Source organism: Geotrypetes seraphini, chromosome 12, assembly GCF_902459505.1.
Source record: "Geotrypetes seraphini chromosome 12, aGeoSer1.1, whole genome shotgun sequence".
In the NCBI taxonomy this organism is placed as follows: Eukaryota; Metazoa; Chordata; class Amphibia; order Gymnophiona; family Dermophiidae; genus Geotrypetes; species Geotrypetes seraphini.
The window spans coordinates 1,471,036-1,489,482 of record NC_047095.1 but is presented as its reverse complement, the minus strand read 5'-3'; the positions used below and the strand labels follow the sequence as shown (position 1 = coordinate 1,489,482).

The 18,447-nt window shown below is 41.4% G+C and overlaps 1 protein-coding gene across 6 annotated transcripts in view; it reads right to left on the bottom strand.

Annotated features, from left to right (window-relative positions):
* Window positions 1-18,447, bottom strand: part of LOC117346711 (ADAMTS-like protein 2) — a 114,205-nt gene that overhangs the window by 11,999 nt on the left and 83,759 nt on the right. For all 6 annotated transcript variants that reach the window (XM_033916729.1, XM_033916732.1, XM_033916728.1 and 3 more), the window contains exons 11-12: window positions 5,965-6,068; window positions 116-242 (exon numbers count right to left, since the gene is read on the bottom strand). In XM_033916729.1, coding sequence (XP_033772620.1) covers window positions 116-242; window positions 5,965-6,068 — 231 coding nt within the window. The remainder of the gene's footprint in view (window positions 1-115; window positions 243-5,964; window positions 6,069-18,447) is intronic.

The following is an 18,447-nucleotide window of genomic DNA, read 5'->3' as shown; positions in this document are numbered from 1 at the left end:
TAAAAACGGCTAGCGCAGTTTAATAGAAGAGGGGGTAAATTTCTCTCTGCTTTTGCATGCTCTGATCCTCTCCCTTGAAAGGTCAGCGTTTGAGTGCTGCCCAGCTCTTACATACCTGGGAAGACACTCTCTCCCTGTACAGAACTCATGGGTAGGTTCTGGACGAGTTAGCGCATCACAGTAGGTCTCCTCCACTTCTACTCCATCATATCGGACACATATGGCATAGGAACTGCTGATTCCTGCTGGGAAATATGAACGTTCTTAGCATTTTTGGAAGAGGACTATGAATGCAGGCACCAACACATGAGCTAAAATCAAGATCTAGCTGAGGGGTGTCAAACTCAGGCCCGCGGGCCAAATCTGGCCCGCAGTGTTAATTATATTTGGCCCACAAGAAAATAATAGAGCTGGCCCGCCGGGTATGTCAATGTAGGACAGCTATACTATCTTCACGATTTGAGTCAGTTGTTTTTAGACCTTCCACTTTTATTTATTATTTTTAATCAGGTTTTAATTCATCATGTGACCATCGATTTTTTTTAGCGTCCAACCTTTTTATTCAGATCTTTTGGCAGTTTTTTTTCGTGCCACTTTTTGCTTTTGGTTACGGTTGTGACTACGGCACTTGTCATGTGACCCCCCCCCCCTTTTTAAATTGCCGGCATTTTTCAAGCCGGTTTTACTTTCGGTTTGCTCAGCTCAGAGCGCTACCTATTGTCTGTACTAGGTAAGAGCCACCATGACTTTATTTCATTCTTCCTTTTTATTTTTAACGTGCACATAGTTATTTTAAATTATCTTAAGTTCCCATAAACTATTAGCTGATAGTTTTTATGTTTTCTATAGTCTATTGCCACACTGCGACGTTTGTTAGTGCAGGATAGCTACACTTTTTTCACACTCTGCAGCAGAGACTTTTTATTTATGCATTTTTAAACCTTTCCGCATGCAAGATTTTGTTATTATTTATTTTTCACTATATATATATATTGTTGGGTTTTAGTTTATTATGTGCCCGCGATGCTTCTTTGTCCACTTATATGTTTTGTTTTGTTTTTAAACATATTTTTATTGACGGTGAAGAAGTCACAACCCAACAGAGTACAAACTCAACAGCAGAAATACACAAATGCTCCAATATAAACTCTTTTAGTTTCTTTTGCCGAACCTTGTCCTTAAACATAGTTACGACCATGGCACTTGTTTTGTGTCCCTTCCCCCTTCTTTTTTCAATAAATATCAAGGTTGGCCCGTGACTTTGTCCAAGTTTTTAATTTTGGCCCACTGTGTATTTGAGTTTGACACCCCTGATCTAGCTGGTAATGTAGAAACATAGAAAGATGAAGGTAGGTACATATCATATGGCCTATCCAGTCTGTCCATCCATGAGATCTTCTATCCTGTCCTCTCCCCTAGAATTCTTGAATTCATTTACAATTCTTGTCTACACGTCCTCCACAAATTTACCATCCTTTCAGTAAAGCAGTATTTCCTCAGGTTACTTCTAAATCTGTCCTTTTTCACCTTCATCCTATTCTCTCTCTTTCCAGAGCTTTCTATCAACAGAGACTTGCTTCCTGCACATCTATTCCACTTAGGTATTTAAACATCTCTCCCACCTTTCATCCAACGTATACACACCAAGACCTCTACACTTTGCAATGATTATCTCTGATCATTTTAGTAGCCTCCAGAATTGAACACAGTACACTAACTAAGGTCATAAGAACATAATTATATATATTGGATCAGACCAATGGTCTATCTAGCCCTGTATCCAGTTTCCAGCAGTGATCAGACCAGGTCACATATCTCACTAGAGTCTTATACAGAAGCATCAACACCTCCTTTTTCTTACTGGCTATTTTTCTCGTTATGCACCCAAGCATCCTTCTATCTTTTGCCGCTGCTTTCTCTTCCTGTTTGACCACCTTAAGATCATTATTATGATCACATCCAAGTCTCACTCCTCTTTCAGGCACAAATATTCTTCACCACTAAACTGTTTTTGCAACCCAAATACATGTCCCTGCATTTTTTACCATTAAATCTTAGCTCCAAATTCTTGACCATTCTTCATGCTCTTTAAGTCCTTCCTCATGTTATCTAAATTATCAGGGGTTTCTACCCTATTGCAGATTTTGGAATCATCCATAAAGAGGCAAACCTTACCAGACAACCCTTGAGCAATATCGCTTACAAAAATTTTTAAAAGCACCAGACCAATAACCAAATCTTGCAGTACATTGCTGGTAATGTCCCTTTCCTCAGAGTGCATTACATTTATCACTACCCTTTCTTGCCTTCCACTCAACCAGTTCCCGTACCAAGATCACTAAGGCCTGAATTCTGTAACCAGTGCCTAAATCAGCCAGCACCTAGCAAAATAGTGCCAACCGCATGTCAATCACACTGCCAGCCGTTAACCATGCCAGCCCGTTAACAGAATCGCAGCTACTGACACTTGGGTGTCTGTAATGTAGCACAACAATCAAAACTGAAGACTAGCATAAAGCGGAGTTCTTGCTGATATCACAATACCGCTCTCAGAGACCTGTGATGGTTAAACACAGCTGTGTTCTAAAACCACTTTGACAGGTGATTGGTATCATTCATTGAGCCGGTATATATATTGTATATTCTTTTTGTGCATATTATTGCAACCAACTGTACAGCTCTTGTAAAGTGCAACGTGTAATAAATATTTAAAACGTATATGAAAAATATGTATCAAAAATTTTTACTTAGAAATTGCACTTATCTTATAAAAGCTGGTTCGTAGTTAACGAATGGCTAAACGCCCTACGGGACCCGTTTCGCCATATGTATTGGCTTCTTCAGGGGTCATATCATTGAAAAAGTGCGACGTGGATTACGTGTGCACATGAAAAAATCTCTGAGGTCGAGTATAGGTCTTAGATCTCCATTTTTGGGGGATTAGAAAGTAATGAGAATAAAATCCTTGGTTGTGTTCTTGATGGGGAACAGGTTTGATGGCTAGGTTGAGTACAAGAGAGAGAAAATTTTATTTGAGGTTGGATACTTGTGAGGGTGGAGGAATCCTGGGTCTTAGTAGGGTAACAAGAGGGAGGTGAAGAAAATTGAGTTTGTAACCATAGACTACTATGTATAATACTCACTTGTGAGTTGTGATGCGATGCCAATTTTGGAGTGGAAGCATATTCTTCCTCCTACTGGAAAGCTGGGATTGTTTTTTTGCAGTAGAAAGAGAGGTAGCAGGTTGAGTTTTCCGCTCTCTAGGTTGGTACTTGTGAAGGAGGTTGTCATGAGTATGGTTGATATCTTTGCTTATAATTCAGTTGGGTATAATAATGAGGATAAATTTGATTCTTAGAAAAAGTAGAACAGTATCTGCATTGATAAGGAGTAATTTGAGATGTTGAGGTGGAGAGATTTTTTTAATTGCTGTTGAATGATCTTTAACCTTTATAACAGTATCTTGTACTTTGTCTCCAAATAAGTTATCCCCTTTATGAGAAGCATCTGCTAAACAATGTTGGAGATTGTCTCCGAGTCCAGAGGCTCAAAGCCAAGCTATTTTTCTAGCAGCAATAGAGGCTGCTGTTATTCTAGAGGAAGTGTCAAAGACATCATAGATCCTGCAGATCGAAATGGGATGATTCATCACAGCTGTTTCATATTGGGACATTTCAATACGGCCACAATGAAACAGCTGCGATGAAATCACCCTGAATTGCCTCAGTGCCTATTCTCTTCTCCACTCCCACCTCCCACATCCCACCAGTGCCTCTCCTTCTTTCTGTCCCCTTCCGTATACCTCTTCTAAGTATCAGCAGTGCATCTTCCAGCTTCCTGCTCAACCAGCTTTAGCTCCCTTCTTATGTAAGTTCCTAGTTGTGGGACCAGGACATGACGTCAGAGGGGAAATGAGGTCGGCGCAAGCAGGGGGGTCAAAGATGTTGCTCACATGGGGGGCACTCCTGCCTGGGGGGCATGTGGGGGGTGCTCCGTCTTGTGGAGGGGCATAACCCCCCCCCAAACACACACGATGTCAGGTATGTGCGGGAATGCAGGAGAGCGATTCATTGAGGTCAGACCGTTCATCATGGCCAATTCAGTGATGAAATGGATGCGATGAATCAGCCACAATGAATCATCCTGCAGATAAGGTTGAAAGTAAATTCCTCTATTTTATTTACACAAGGAAGTAAGGAGTCAAAAGACTGTAAAGCCACTGAATCTAAAGCTTGATATAGCTGAGAGTGCTGGTAATGTAAAATTTAAAGTTGATGGGATGATATTCTAGATATTAATATAGCTACCCAAAAACCTTACGGTCCACTAAGTCTAACGCTCTTTGGTCTTTTCCAAGAGAATATTGGGATGATGACTTTGAATGCTTGGCTTTATTCATAACTGCCTCAAGGATAACCAAAGTGTGTGGGAGCTGTGTTTTTTCAAATCCAGGAGCTGACTGAAGTTTATATCTGTTATAAACTGCTTCCATGGCTAATTATTTAAGTATTCTTTGAATAAACTTAGAATAATTAATAACTTCTAAAGGTATGTCTTGTTTAGTTAGATCAGATTCCATGTGCTGGTCCTTGCTAGTGGAAGGAACTGGATATTTACTTTGTGATTCTGTAGGTTTGTCTTGTTCATCATTGGAAGAATGATGGTGAGAAGAAAAGGGTGAAAATCTTCCCAGTTAGGACTGGTGACTGGGATCTGAGGTATAATAGAAGGAGCTAATGAAGGGTAATGAGGATGTGGAAGTGATGATACTCGAGGTTGTAGATGTTCAGGGTTTGTAAAGTTGGTAAAAAGGGTTGCTGTAATATTTTTTTTAATAGTTACCTTCTTGTGTTACCTACGGTGCTTCAGGATTAGAAATGGGGGGTCTGTGGACAGACTTGAGACATTTGTAATGGGGAGTGATTACTTTTTGAGGTTTTCTTTTTATTAATGACTGGCTGAGGAAGTAGAGGTTTAGAGCCAACAAAGGGTAAGGCGTAGAGCAGTCTGAACATTTGTGCCGTTGAGTGCATAGATGAGGTACTAGCTTTATCACTTGAGTCATGTAAGTCAGAATGGGAAAGTTTTATAACCTTACTTTGAGATTGTTCTAAGAGACTGCGCTGTCTTCCTTTTTTTAATTTTTATCGTTTGAACTATATAATTGGGATTAGTATGGAGCACCAAAGGTTTTACTTAACCCACTGGGTCTGAAGCACTCAGAATGCTAGAAATATGAACTCCCACTAGTACCTGCTTGAGGCCCTTTAGGTCAGCAAAAGAATCTTCCACTGCAATGTAATGGATTGGAATTTTATGTTTTTATTATGAGAATTTCAAAGCTCTTCTCCACGACGTAAGAAGGCAACATCCACTGTGCAGCATGGAAAAATTTAAAAACTGAGGAGATGACATGCACGCTCAACACAGGAAGGAGACCTCGGAACCTAACTGGCTTAATAAAAGGATGACGAGCTTGAGAGGACACTTCCAGATCGGCAGCCTGCAGTGAACATTAACCAGTGTGTCTGCATTGAACTGTGTCCATAGAGAACAGACTGTACAGTCGAATGGATATTTTATCTATTTATCTTTGCCCATATATTTTTAGTCTAACACTGCTGAAAATATGCATAAAGAGAAGATATTTGTTTAACGCCATGCAGTGGTCACCAGACCAAGAACCATTTCTAAAGTGATCTCAGTTCGACAAAGTCAACAAAGCAATTTATATCTTGTGAATAGCAATTATGTTCATACAAAGACCCATTTCCTGACCAAACACATCTACAATGAGAGGTACAGAACAGTGCAAAAGGGCTAGAATATAATTCCTTCTCTTCATAATGCTCAACTGACAATGCCTCATCAGGTTATAAGGAGCATAACCAGAACCTAATGATGGCTCTACTGTATCTGAGGAGTTACAAGGAGTATAACCATCTAATATATGCTCTACTGTACCTGAGGTGCATGTGGAACTACAAGGAGCATAAGCTGAGACCTTCCAACGGTACATGTCTGCCAGGCTAATGTCCCGACCAAAGGGACTCGCATCAAATTCATTGCTATAAATAAAGGAGCAGAATAAAAAACAAAGAATGAGAACATGGCATTGCAGAAGACTCTGGGAGAAGAATAAGACAAAATAAGAAGATTACAAGAAAAGGGTAATAATGTGCAACTATTCTATAAATAGAAGTAGACGCTTACTTTCCTTGCACGGATAGGCAACTCTAGCCCTTGAGTGCCATAGGTAGGTCAGGTTTTCAGAATATCTGCAATGAGTATACATAAGATACATCTGCATACAATGGAGGTAGTGCTTGCAAATCGATCTCATGCGTATTAATTGTGGATATCCTGAATATCCAACCTACCTGAAAGCAGCCATTCACAGAGCAGGGCGGGACAAGGCAGGCACGTGAAAAGAGCGCGCCTGCCTTTTGCGCCACTCTGGCGGGAGTCAGCTGGAAGAAGAGCAGGACCGCCGGAGGAACTAAATAAGGTAAAGGGGGGGAGGGTTGGGGTTGGGTATTAGCTCCATAAGACACACTCTTATTTCCACCCACTTTTTGGGGGGAAAAAGTATGTCTTATAAAATGAAAAATATGGTACTTTCTTTTTATACGTCATACAAATCAAATTCCACCAGTTTGAGTAGCAGATTCGAGTTAAGTCTTTCCAGCAGTTTAAAAGAATTTTAAGATTTAGAGATGTTAAAGTATCTGGTAGGAGGCAGTCATCTGTGTAAAGAAAAAACAGATGTCACGGTAAAATGGGGAGACAAGATATTTTTTAGATATAATAGTGATAGAAAAAAGTGCAAAAGTGGCATTGTGAGACTCAAAGGTTAAGGGGTGAAATATGTAGAAGCTGATAAAAAATAAGGCTGAATTGTACATACCTCATAAAAATAAACACCAGAGAAAGTTGAAATAATATGTCAAACATAAAACACCTAGCGTGCTAACTAAACCTATCTTAAATACCTTCTTGAGCTTAAAAAAAAGTATCCCATTGTGATAATCACAGTAATAGCTGAAGTAATTTTGTAAAACATGTCTTCTTTTGCTAAATGGGAACGAAGGAGAAAATATAATGTAAAAATACATTATAAGGGGAATTACAAAAGGACAAAGGTGTATTAAGAAGACTAAAAACAACTTATAAAAAAGTAACTCAAAAAGTAAAATGTGCCCCCTGTAGAAAATGGTACATACAGTACTCCCCTGATATTTGCGGGGGTTCCGTTCGAGGAACCCCTGCGAATGTTGAAAAACCGTGATTAAGGTTTTTAGCTGGGGAGACAGGAGAGGGCAGCCGGAGCACCGGCGAGTGAAGGAAATCACTTGCGGTATGCTCCGACCGCCTCTTCCTGCACTAAAGTCAGGCCTCACCAATCAGGAGCTGCTTTGACACACAGCTCCGGCTGCCCTCTCCTGCCTCTCCGACTGCCCAATCCTGCCCGGTCATTCGCAGTCGAAAAATACCACGAATGACCAGGACTGCGAATCGCCGACCGCAAATTCACAGGGGAGCACTGTATTTCAAGCCTTATCGGATCTTAAGGTGGCCAAACAGGTTGAAAAGGCGATAGCGAAAGCTAGATTAATTCTAGGGTACATAGAAAGAGGGATGACCAATAGAAAAAAGGAGGTATTGATGGCCCCGTATAAGACTCTGGTATGATCTCATTTAGAATACTGAGTACAATTCTGAAGACCACACTCAAAAAGATATAAACAGGTTTGAGTCAGTCCATAGAAAGGCTACTACAATGGTCAGTGATCTTCGTCATAAGGCATACTGGGACAGACTTAAAGATCTCAATATGTATAGATTTCAATATATATACTTTGGAGGAAAGGCGGGAGAGGGGAGATCTGATAGAGGGCATAGGATGAAGTTGATAGGCTCAGGAATAATCTAAGGAAATACTTCTTTTATAGAATGGATAGTAGATGCTTGGAATAGTCTCCTGGTATAGGTGGTTGAGACAAAGACTGTGTCTGAATTCAAGAAAGCATGGGAAAGGCACATGGGATCTCTTAGGGAGAAGAGGAGATAGTGGATGTGGATGGGCAGACTGAATGGGCCATTTAGGGCTCCTTTTACTAAGCTGCGATAGTGGTTTTAGCTCGCGCTTAGTGCACGCTAGACGCTAACGCTAGTATTGAGCTGGCGTTAGTTCTAGCTGCATAGCGCGGGTTTAGCAATTCTGCGTGCACTAAAAACGCTTTCGCAGCTTAGTAAAAGGAGCCCTTAGCCTTTACCTGCCATCATGTTTCTATGTTTCTACTATGCGCAGGGTTCCATAACAAGACTAGTATTTACCTGGGTTAAGGGAAGGCAATGTCTGAGATTAGAATATAGTGCATGCATTGCATTTTCAGAAGTATATATGATATTTTCTAGTCAATTTCAGGCAGCACAAAAAGAGGTAGCAAAGATCATGTGACTCCTGCACCTGTGAATACATTTTGAAGGAAAAGCGCAGGTGTAATCTCTGAAAAATCTACACAAGGTTTTGTGGGTTAAAATTAGCCACAGATTTTTGTTGCCAGGATAGGCTGTTTTGAAAATTGCTCCTGAAATGAAAATTCAGATAACAAGGGGAAGGCAAAGGAAAGTAGTATGGAAGCAGAGAAAGGAGAAAGAAGAGAGGGAGTTTTACATGATACTTTTTCTTTGCTTCAAATAATTTTATTATTTCAGAGATAAGAACAATGCAGCAAATTATGAGCATATCACTAAAACAACATTGTGAATACGTACATATAAGCTATATAGGCTACATTATATAACAAGCAATTCAACACTAATCGTGGAACCAACAATGAAGAAACAAAGAAAAAAACAACTAGTCAGAGATAATGACATTAAAAGATTATAGTAGAGCTTCAGCTAATCAAAGAGATATGAAGAAAGGAAATTCCATCCTTATCTACTAAAACCAAAATGAGCATGTGGTACAATTAACATACATTAAAGGATGTATGCATTAAACCAATTGTGTACCAATCGGTTTGCGAGCCCTTTGCGACCCGATTTCTTTCCTACCCGATTCACTAACCTGTGTACCAATCTGATCCTGCTCTGTGTATGCAAATGAGGGGAATCAGCATGCAAAGGAAGAAGGATGCAATTCACAAAACTTCTAGCACACCAACTGGCTGGCCGATCAAAAAAACTAGCGACTGGTAAAGACCAGTCGCTTGTGCTAAAACCCTGCTCTGTGCCCCGATTCTCCTGCTCTGGCTGCCCTGCTCCTTGCTCAACCCCGACTCACCTATCCTTCCCCGCAGTTTTAACCCGCAGGCTTAAAGCGGGTTAAAACCATGGGTTTGCATTAAAAAAAAAAGAGTTTCCTGCTGAGAGAATGCGCAGGGGAGGGAAATTTTACGGTGATACCAGGAAGTACTTCTTCACCGAAAGGGTAATCGATCATTGGAACGAGCTACCTCAGCAGGTGATTGAGGCCAGCAACGTGTCAGATTTTAAGAGAAAATGGGATATTCACGTGGGATCTCTAGGGGAATAAACGTTAGGGAGTGGGTCATTGGTGTGGGCAGACTTGATGGGCTAAGGCCCTTTTCTGCCGTCAATTTTCTATGTTTCTATGTTTCTAAACCATCCATAGGCAAGGAATATGGTCTGCGCATGCTCAAGGATCGCTCTCTAGCGATCCATGCGGTCGGTGGGGGGGGGCGTGCCAACGATCGCCCCCATTTGCATGCACCTTTAGTGAATTCGTCGGCCTGCAGGCAAATGGACACGGATACAAGGTTAGTGAATCTAGCCCTTAGAAAGGTCTGAAACATCCAAATAGTTTGTCTGTCTTAAAGGTGTAAAAGGGAATGACTCAGAGGTGACCAGAATTGAAGGCCATATACACAGAGCTCCAGAAACCTGAACACTGGGTTGGGATCATGTTTCATTTTCCAGGCGATGCTCAGTACAAATAGCATGAAAATTATGCACTATTTGAGCTGAGTACTGCGGTGAAAGGGGGAGGAGCCGTGCCTGGGGCCTACAAACAAGACCATAGCTTTTGTGCACAGGCCTAGAACAGTGTAGGACTGTGAACACAGAGCTCCGGTAAGCAGCAACAAGGGCAAAATACAGCAGCAAGTTCAGAAGGGTTTTTGGGGGGGTTTTTTAGTTTCACAGTGTAATTTGGGCACAACTGTCATGCATGTTTTGTGTTCCGCTGTTAGCTGTATGACACACATGCACATAAAACATGTATAAACTATAAACAGCTCCTATTCAAGCAAAATTCAAGCTACCGACAGCTCCAGACCTGCTGGAAAATTTTGACCACTGAAAGGTGGGCTTTCCTGCCATGCATTACACGGAGTGCTCATTTTAATACTAATGAGCTCCTTGTAATGCATTTGCATAGGATTCTCGGTGGCTGCTATTGTGATACGTAAAAGCCCCCAAGAACCCTTCTGTGCACTGGAGACTATAACCAGTCTTACTTCTATGGTAAGCTTTTGAGCATCGGGCCCTGAGTAAATTTCCATGGTTTACCTTTCTGGAGCCAACCCAGCTTTTCCTTGCCAGCTATCCGCCAAACCTTATCTAACCAAAAGTATTTAGAATGTAAAATAGGATCCATTTTTGCTCAATACAAACTTTGGCTATAAGAAATAATTGTCTGACCAAATCTAAATCCTCAAAGGAAACAGGAAACAGAGAGTGGGGGATAAATGGACAATACTCGGACTGGAAAAGCGTCACGGGTGGAGTGCCACAGAGTTTGATGCTTGGGCCCGTGCTCTTCAACATATTTATAAACGACCTGGAAATTGGTATGATGAGTGAGGTGATTTAATTTGCAGACGATACAAAGTTGTTCAGAGTAGTGAGGACACAGAAGGATTGCAAAGACCTACAACAAGACATACATGAACTCGAGGAATGGGCTGCGAAATGGCAAATGAGGTTCAACATGGATAAGTACAAGGTGATGCATGTCGGTAACAAAAATCATAAGCACAAATACAGGATGTCTGGTGCTGTACTCGGAGAGAGCCACCAGGAAAGAGACTTGGGAGTACTTGTAGACAAGTTAATGAAGCCGTCCGCGCAATGCGCGGTGGTGGTGAAAAGGGCGAACAGAATGCTAGGAATGATTAAGAAGGGGATCACAAACAGATTGGAGAAGGTTATCATGCCGCTGTACTGGGCCATGGTGCGCCCCCACCTGGAATACTGCATCCAACACTGGCCACCGTACATGAAAAAGGACATAGTACTACTTGAAAGGGTCCAGAGAAGAGCGACAAAAATGGTTAGGGGACTGGAGGAGTTGCTGTACAATGTGAGGCTAGAGAAACTGGCCCTCTTCTCCCTTGAAAAGAGGAGACTGAGAGGGGACATGATCAATACATTCAAGATAATGAAGGGAATAGACTTAGTAGAGAAAGAGATTGTTCACCCTCTCAAGATGGAGAGAACGAGAGGGCATTCTCTAAAGTTAAAAGAAGATAGATTCCGTACAAACGTAAGGAAGTTCTTCTTCACCCAGAGAGTGGTAAAAATCTGGAATGCTCTTCCAGAGGCTGTTATAGGGGAAAGCACCCTCCAGGGAGTCAAGATAAGGTTAGATAAGTTCCTGCTGAACCAGAACGTACGCAGGTAAGGCTAGACTCACATAGGGCACTGGTTTTTGACCTAAGGGCCGCCGTGTGAGCAGACTGCTGTGAATGATGGACCAGTGGTCTGACCCAGCAGCGGCAATTCTTATGTTCTTAAAGTGCTTTGGTGGCATTCCTAATATAATTAAGGCTGGAGCTAGTGGGATTTCTTTTTGAACTATGGTCATGATGCATGTAGTGACCATTTTACAAAGAGATTGAACATATGGGCATTTCCATCACATACATGTGCAATATCCCCCAAAGTATCCCAGCCTCTCCAGCACAGAGGAGAAGACTGCACTTGCCATTTATGAATTCATTTTGATGTAAGGTAAGCAAAGTATATGACTTTCAGTTGTGTATTAACCAATGACAATGAGATTAACGAATGAAAACTAGAGGACCATATCATAGTCCAGAACTTTTCAATAAGCTTTCCCCCTATAAGCTCTTCCCAGAGATCCATATAGTGAAATCATTGTGTGAGAATTAAGAAAATACATTTAAAAAGAAGACATGCGATAAAATTCTTGAGAGACACATGTTTGAATATGATTTCCTCAAAGAATCGTTGTTGGCGAGTTATATTTTCTATTGGAATAGCCATGAAGAATTTGAAAATATTGAAAAAGTGAGAGTTTAAAACTGAATGAATGGACATTTTCAGAAAGTGTCCTTCGATGACCATTTAATCAACAAATTAGCCAAGGGAAAATTAACTAAATCTAGAGGTTAGCCCAATGTTCGTACATGAAGATTAGCTAGAAGAGGTGTAATAGTAGTAAAGGTAGGAGGTATACCCCCCTCTTCTACGAAACCGCGCTAGTGCTTTTTAGCGCAGAGAGAGCCACGCTGAATGGCCCGCACTGTTCCTGACTCTCATTGAGTTCCTATGAGTGTCAGGAGCAGGGCAGCTCTCTGCGCTAAAAACCGCGAGCATGGTTTCACAGAAGAGGGGGATAGACTTCAGAAGGCAAATTTTCTTCTAAGAACCGAAGACGAGAAGAGATGATTACAAAGTGCAGAAGACCAATTAGGTTATCAGAGAACACATAAGTTAGAAGGGTATAGGGCAGACATGGGCAACTGCAGTCCTCGAGGGCCGGAATCCAATCGGGTTTTCAGAATTTCCCCAAGGAATATGCATTGAAAGCAGTGCATGCAAATAGATCTCATGCATATTCATTGGGGAAATCATGAAAACCCGATTGGATTCCGGCCTTCGAGGATCGCAGTTGCCCATGTCTGGTACGGGGGTAAATAAGTGACTCCTAGTCTAACCCAGTGAGATTGCTTAATTAAACACTAACTAAATCAGTTCCTTATACCTTGCTTCTGTATGAACAACTTTCCTCGAGTTCAGCCTCCCATCTGTTTATCCTAACGCACACTGTACCACCCATCTTGTCCATCTAATATCTGCATTTAACTCCTCGGCTATATGATAAGCTATATTATAGAAACACATTAGCATCATATTTTTGTTATTTGAATGTTACGATTTGTGTTTATTATATGCTTCATAAGTATCATGTCTCCCTTATAGTATGTATTATGTAGCTCTTATTTGAATTTCAGTGGTTAAGCATTTTTTTTTAACTGTTTCATAGTAGTCCTATTAATACGTTTCAATTTACTAATTTTGACTTTACCTCATCCATCGTATTTATGTTTTTATTTGGTCTTTTTATTACTGTTATGCTGCCAACAAAATTGTAAGTTTTAGTAGAAAACAATTCTTATTGATAACTATACAAAACACCAAATCATACAGCAAAATTATAAAATGTAACCGTGGTCATCAACATTTCTCATCAACCCACCACCCTGCCCCTCCCCCACAGTACCCCATTGCTGACCCATTAAACAAGTAAGGATACTGCACAATACACAATGGAGGCCAACATAATATTATCACAATAGTTGCAGACATATATCCCCCTCCACCCTACCCAACCCATCCTCCCCCACCCAACACATTAAAATTGTAAGTTTTATGTTGAATTATACCTGCTGTACACCGCCTTGGGTGAATCTCTTCATAAAGGCAATTACCACCATAAATACTTGGGGTCAAAAAAAAAAAGGCCAAAAATTAAGGTCTCAATTTATAGTTGAGTCTTGATCTTTCTTGCTTCCTCCCTCTGAAGATTACATCCCCTCCCCATTACTAACCAGCACTTCTGTTCCCGACCCTGACCGGCACTTTCAGTCCTACTACCTCCCTACCCACTAATCTGTGCTTGTTTTCACACCTGCCCAATGGGCACTTCAGTGCTACCACCTTCCCACCTGATGACCGATACATCTGTCTCTCCTCCCAGCCTACCGGCACTGTTCTTACCGGCACAGTTCTTTTCCTGTCTGAACCTGAGGCTAATGCTGTGTGTTGGGCTGGAGTGGGGCCTTGTGCATTTGCGCATGATCTCGGAAAGGAGATTTGCGCAGAATCTCGGAAAGGAAAGGAGCCAGCAGAATTCTTGTAAGTGGGGAGGTGGTAGCACTGAGGTGTCAGTCAGGCAGTTGTGAAAACAAGTGTAGGTTTGCGGGTAGAGAGGTATTAGGACTGAAATGCCAATCAGGCGGGGTCGGGAACAGAAGTGCTGGTTAGTGGTAAGGAGGTGGTAGCACTGAAGGGGTGAAAACAAGTGCAGGGGTGCAGGTTAGCAGGTAGGGAGATAGTAGGACTGAAGTGCCAGTCAGTCGGGATCGGGAACAGAGATGCCAGTTAAGAGTGGGGGCGGGAATGTAATCTTCAAAGAGAGGGTATTTTGATTTATATTATTATAGATTAGATGGAAAAAAGGGTTTGGATCTGTGATTCAAGTATTGCACTATGCAGAATAATTGGCTTTGTTAATTAATGTCTTTTTAGCATTTATCTGCTAGTATTGTGGTTATTCTTATAGTTATTGTATTTATTATATACTGTAATATTATTATTTTTAATTTATGTTTTAGCTATGCTAAACATTAAGGCCCTCTTTTACAAAGGCACACTAAGCTATTTAGCGTGGATTTAGCACACGCTAAATCAACGCTTGCGCTAACTGCTAACGCGTCCATAGGATAACATGCACACATTAGCGTTTAGCGCATGCTAATATTTAGCGCACGTGAAAAAGCTTAGCGCACCTTTGTAAAAGAGGAGCTAATTATCTTTGGGACATTGCTGAAACAAGGCTGCCCTGTGAACTTCTAAAAGCTAAGTTACTCAGCATTTCATATTCTGCTCTTTTCACTGGTTTTCAGCATTATATCTGCTTAATTTCTCTTCTCCTCCCTGTTTCTTACTAAAAAAAAAATATAAAAAAGCACAAAAAAATAAATCCTTCTCTTTCCTCTGTTAAATCTTATTTCCTCTTCCTGCATTTTTGTTTAAAATACTGTGTTTTAGGTGGTATAGAGCCTATATTTCTGGTGCCTGTGGCTCAGGGTAACTAAAGTAGGGAAAATCCTGTTATAAATCCTGTGTTTTAGGGTAGCACTGATAGAACCTGCATTTTTGTTTAAAATACTGTGTTTTAGGTGGTATAGAGCCTATATTTCTGGTGCCTGTGGCTCAAGGTGACTAAAGTAGGGAAAATCTGTTATAAATCCTGTGTTTTAGGGTAGCACTGATAGAACCTGCAGTTTTGTTTAAAATACTGGGTTTTAGGTGGTATAGAGCCTATATTTCTGCTTTACTTGTAGTCTTACTTATAGTCCCACCAACCCCAGGGACCACTATTCATATATAGAGACCCATATAATCAGGACTACTCAAATCAAGTCACTTCACAACCAATCAAGATGACCTTTATTCTATGCAATCACTGTAGTGCTTTAATTCCAAGACATACTATTTGGAGGCTTAAGGCTTGCCCCATCTGTCTTCAACTTGCCGGTATTAAGGAGGAGCTCTGCAAACTTAAACAGGAATTGAATACAATTAAAGCAGCTTCCATCACTCCACAAAATCATACCAACTTACCACCTCTACCTCAAAGAATAAAACAGCCCAGGAATAAATGGGTCACAGCAGGCTCAGGAAGACTGTGACATATAACACAGAAACATCCACCTTCACTAATATTACCTCTACAGAATTCCTTCGCTCCACTAGTGCACTGCGATACTCAGGAAAACAGAAGGGAGGTGGGACTTGAACCAATGAAGGAAACTCAAGAGAACAAGAGCACCCTAAGTACAAATAAAAAAGCCAAAAACAGAAAACTATTACTGTTGGGGGATTCCATCATCAGAGGCATTAACCTTGGAACACAGGGCGAGGAGACCAAAATAGTGAAATGTCTTCCAGGATCCTCAGCTACCAGGAGTTCCAGGCAAATACTGACTATAATTAAGGAATAAACTAAGGATTTTAACACTAATGTTGTTATCCATCTGGGAACAAATGACCTGGCCAACAACTCCACACTTGCAGCACAGAAAGCTTTTCGGGAGCTTGGTGAGGGCGTGAAACCTTTTGTAAAGACTTTAGCTTTTTCTGAAATACTGCCTGCATATGGAAAAGGAGAGCAAAGAGTGAAAAACACAGAGGACTTTAATAGATGGCTCAGAGCCTGGTGTCATCAAGAAGGCTTCAGGTACATAGGAGGATGGGGAAATACATGGAAGGACAAGAAGCTATATTGCACTGATGGGCTACATATTACTACAGCAGGAAAAAGAAACCTTGCAGAGAAATTTAGACAATATTTTTCTAGGCATTTAAACTAGAAGGTGGGGGTGGTGTATGTACGAAGGACAATTATAGAGACCACCCCCGGCAAAAAAAAAGATGTGATAGTAGTAAAGGCTGCAACATAAGCAATATCAGCAACTCATTTCTTAGTATTGCAACGGAAAGTGAAACGACACAAAAATCCATACGAAAAAGGAGATTATCGCTGAAAAATAGCTGGAAAGCGATGACCACAAATGCTCGCAGTCTAAGCAACAAAGTTCATGATCTGCAAGCCCTGATATTAGAGGCAGATCTAGATATTGTTGCTATCACAGAGACATGGTTCAGTGAATCACATGGATGGGATGCAAACATACCGGGATATAATCTTTTTAGGAAGGACAGAGATGGTCATAAAGGTGGAGGAGTAGCTCTCTATGTAAAGATCAATATCCAAGCGACCGAAATGCAAGGGACCTGGGGAGAGGAAGAAGCGATATGGATTGCTCTGAAAAGAGAAGATGGAACTTCTATCTACGTGGATGTAGTCTACAGACCTCCGACTCAATCGCAGCAAATTGATAAGGATCTGATTGTGGATATCCAAAAGTTTGGAAGGAAAGAGGAGGTTCTGCTGTTGGGAGATTTCAACCTGCCGGATGCGGACTGGAATGTTCCGTCTGCGGAATCGGAAAGAAGTAGGGAGATTGTGGATGCCTTTCAAGAGGCTCTGCTCAGACAAATGGTGACGGAACCCACAAGGGAAAAAGCGATATTGGATCTGGTCCTCACAAATGGAGAGAGTATCTCTAATGTTCGAGTGGGTGCTCACCTGGGTAGTAGCGATCATCAAACGGTTTGGTTTGACATAACGGCTAAAGTGGAGAGCGGCCGCACGATACTTAAAGTCCTAGATTTCAAACGTACGGACTTTAATGCAATGGGAAAGTACCTGAAGAAAGAGCTGTTAGGATGGGAGGACTTAAGAGATGTGGAAAGACAGTGGTCTAAGCTGAAAGGAGCGATAAAAATGGCTACGGACCTTTATGTGAAGAAAATCAATAAAAACAAGAGAAAAAGGAAGCCGATATGGTTCTCCAACCTAGTGGCTGAGAAAATAAAGGCGATAGAGTTGGCGTTCATGAAATATAAAAAAACCCAAGAAGAGGAGAGCAGAAAGGACTACAGGGTGAAACTGAAAGAAGCCAAGAGAGAGATACGTTTGGCGAAGGCACAGGCGGAAGAACAAATGGCTAAAAATGTAAAAAAGGGAGATAAAATTTTTTTCAGATATATTAGTGAAAGGAGGAAGATAAAAAATGGAATTGCTAGGCTAAAAGATGCTGGGAACAAATATGTGGAGAGTGATGAGGAGAAAGCAAATGTGCTAAACAAATACTTCTGTTCTGTGTTCACAGAAGAAAATCCTGGAGAAAGACCGAGATTGTCTGGCAAAGTTACACGAGAAAATGGAGTAGATTCTGCGCCGTTCATGGAGGAAGGTGTTTATGAGCAACTTGAAAAACTGAAGGTGGACAAAGCGATGGGACCAGACGGGATCCATCCCAGGATACTAAGGGAGCTCAGAGAGGTTCTGGCGAGTCCTATTAAAGACTTGTTCAACAAATCTCTGGAGACGGGAGTGATTCCTGGGGATTGGAGGAGAGCGGATGTGGTCCCTATTCATAAAAGTGGTCACAGGGATGAAGCAGGAAACTACAGGCCGGTGAGCCTCACTTCAGTTGTTGGAAAAATAATGGAAGTGTTGCTGAAAGAAAGGATAGTGTATTTCCTTGAATCTAATGGGTTACAGGATCCGAGGCAACATGGCTTTACAAAAGGTAAATCGTGCCAAACGAACCTGATTGAATTTTTTGATTGGGTGACCAGAGAGCTGGATCGAGGACATATGCTAGATGTAATTTACTTGGATTTCAGCAAAGCCTTTGATACAGTTCCTCATAAGAGGCTGTTGAACAAACTTGAAGGGCTGAAGTTAGGACCCAAAGTGGTGAACTGGGTCAGAAACTGGCTGTCGGACAGACGCCAGAGGGTGGTGGTTAATGGAAGTCGCTCGAAGGAAGGAAAGGTGACTAGTGGAGTCCCTCAGGGTTCGGTGCTGGGGCC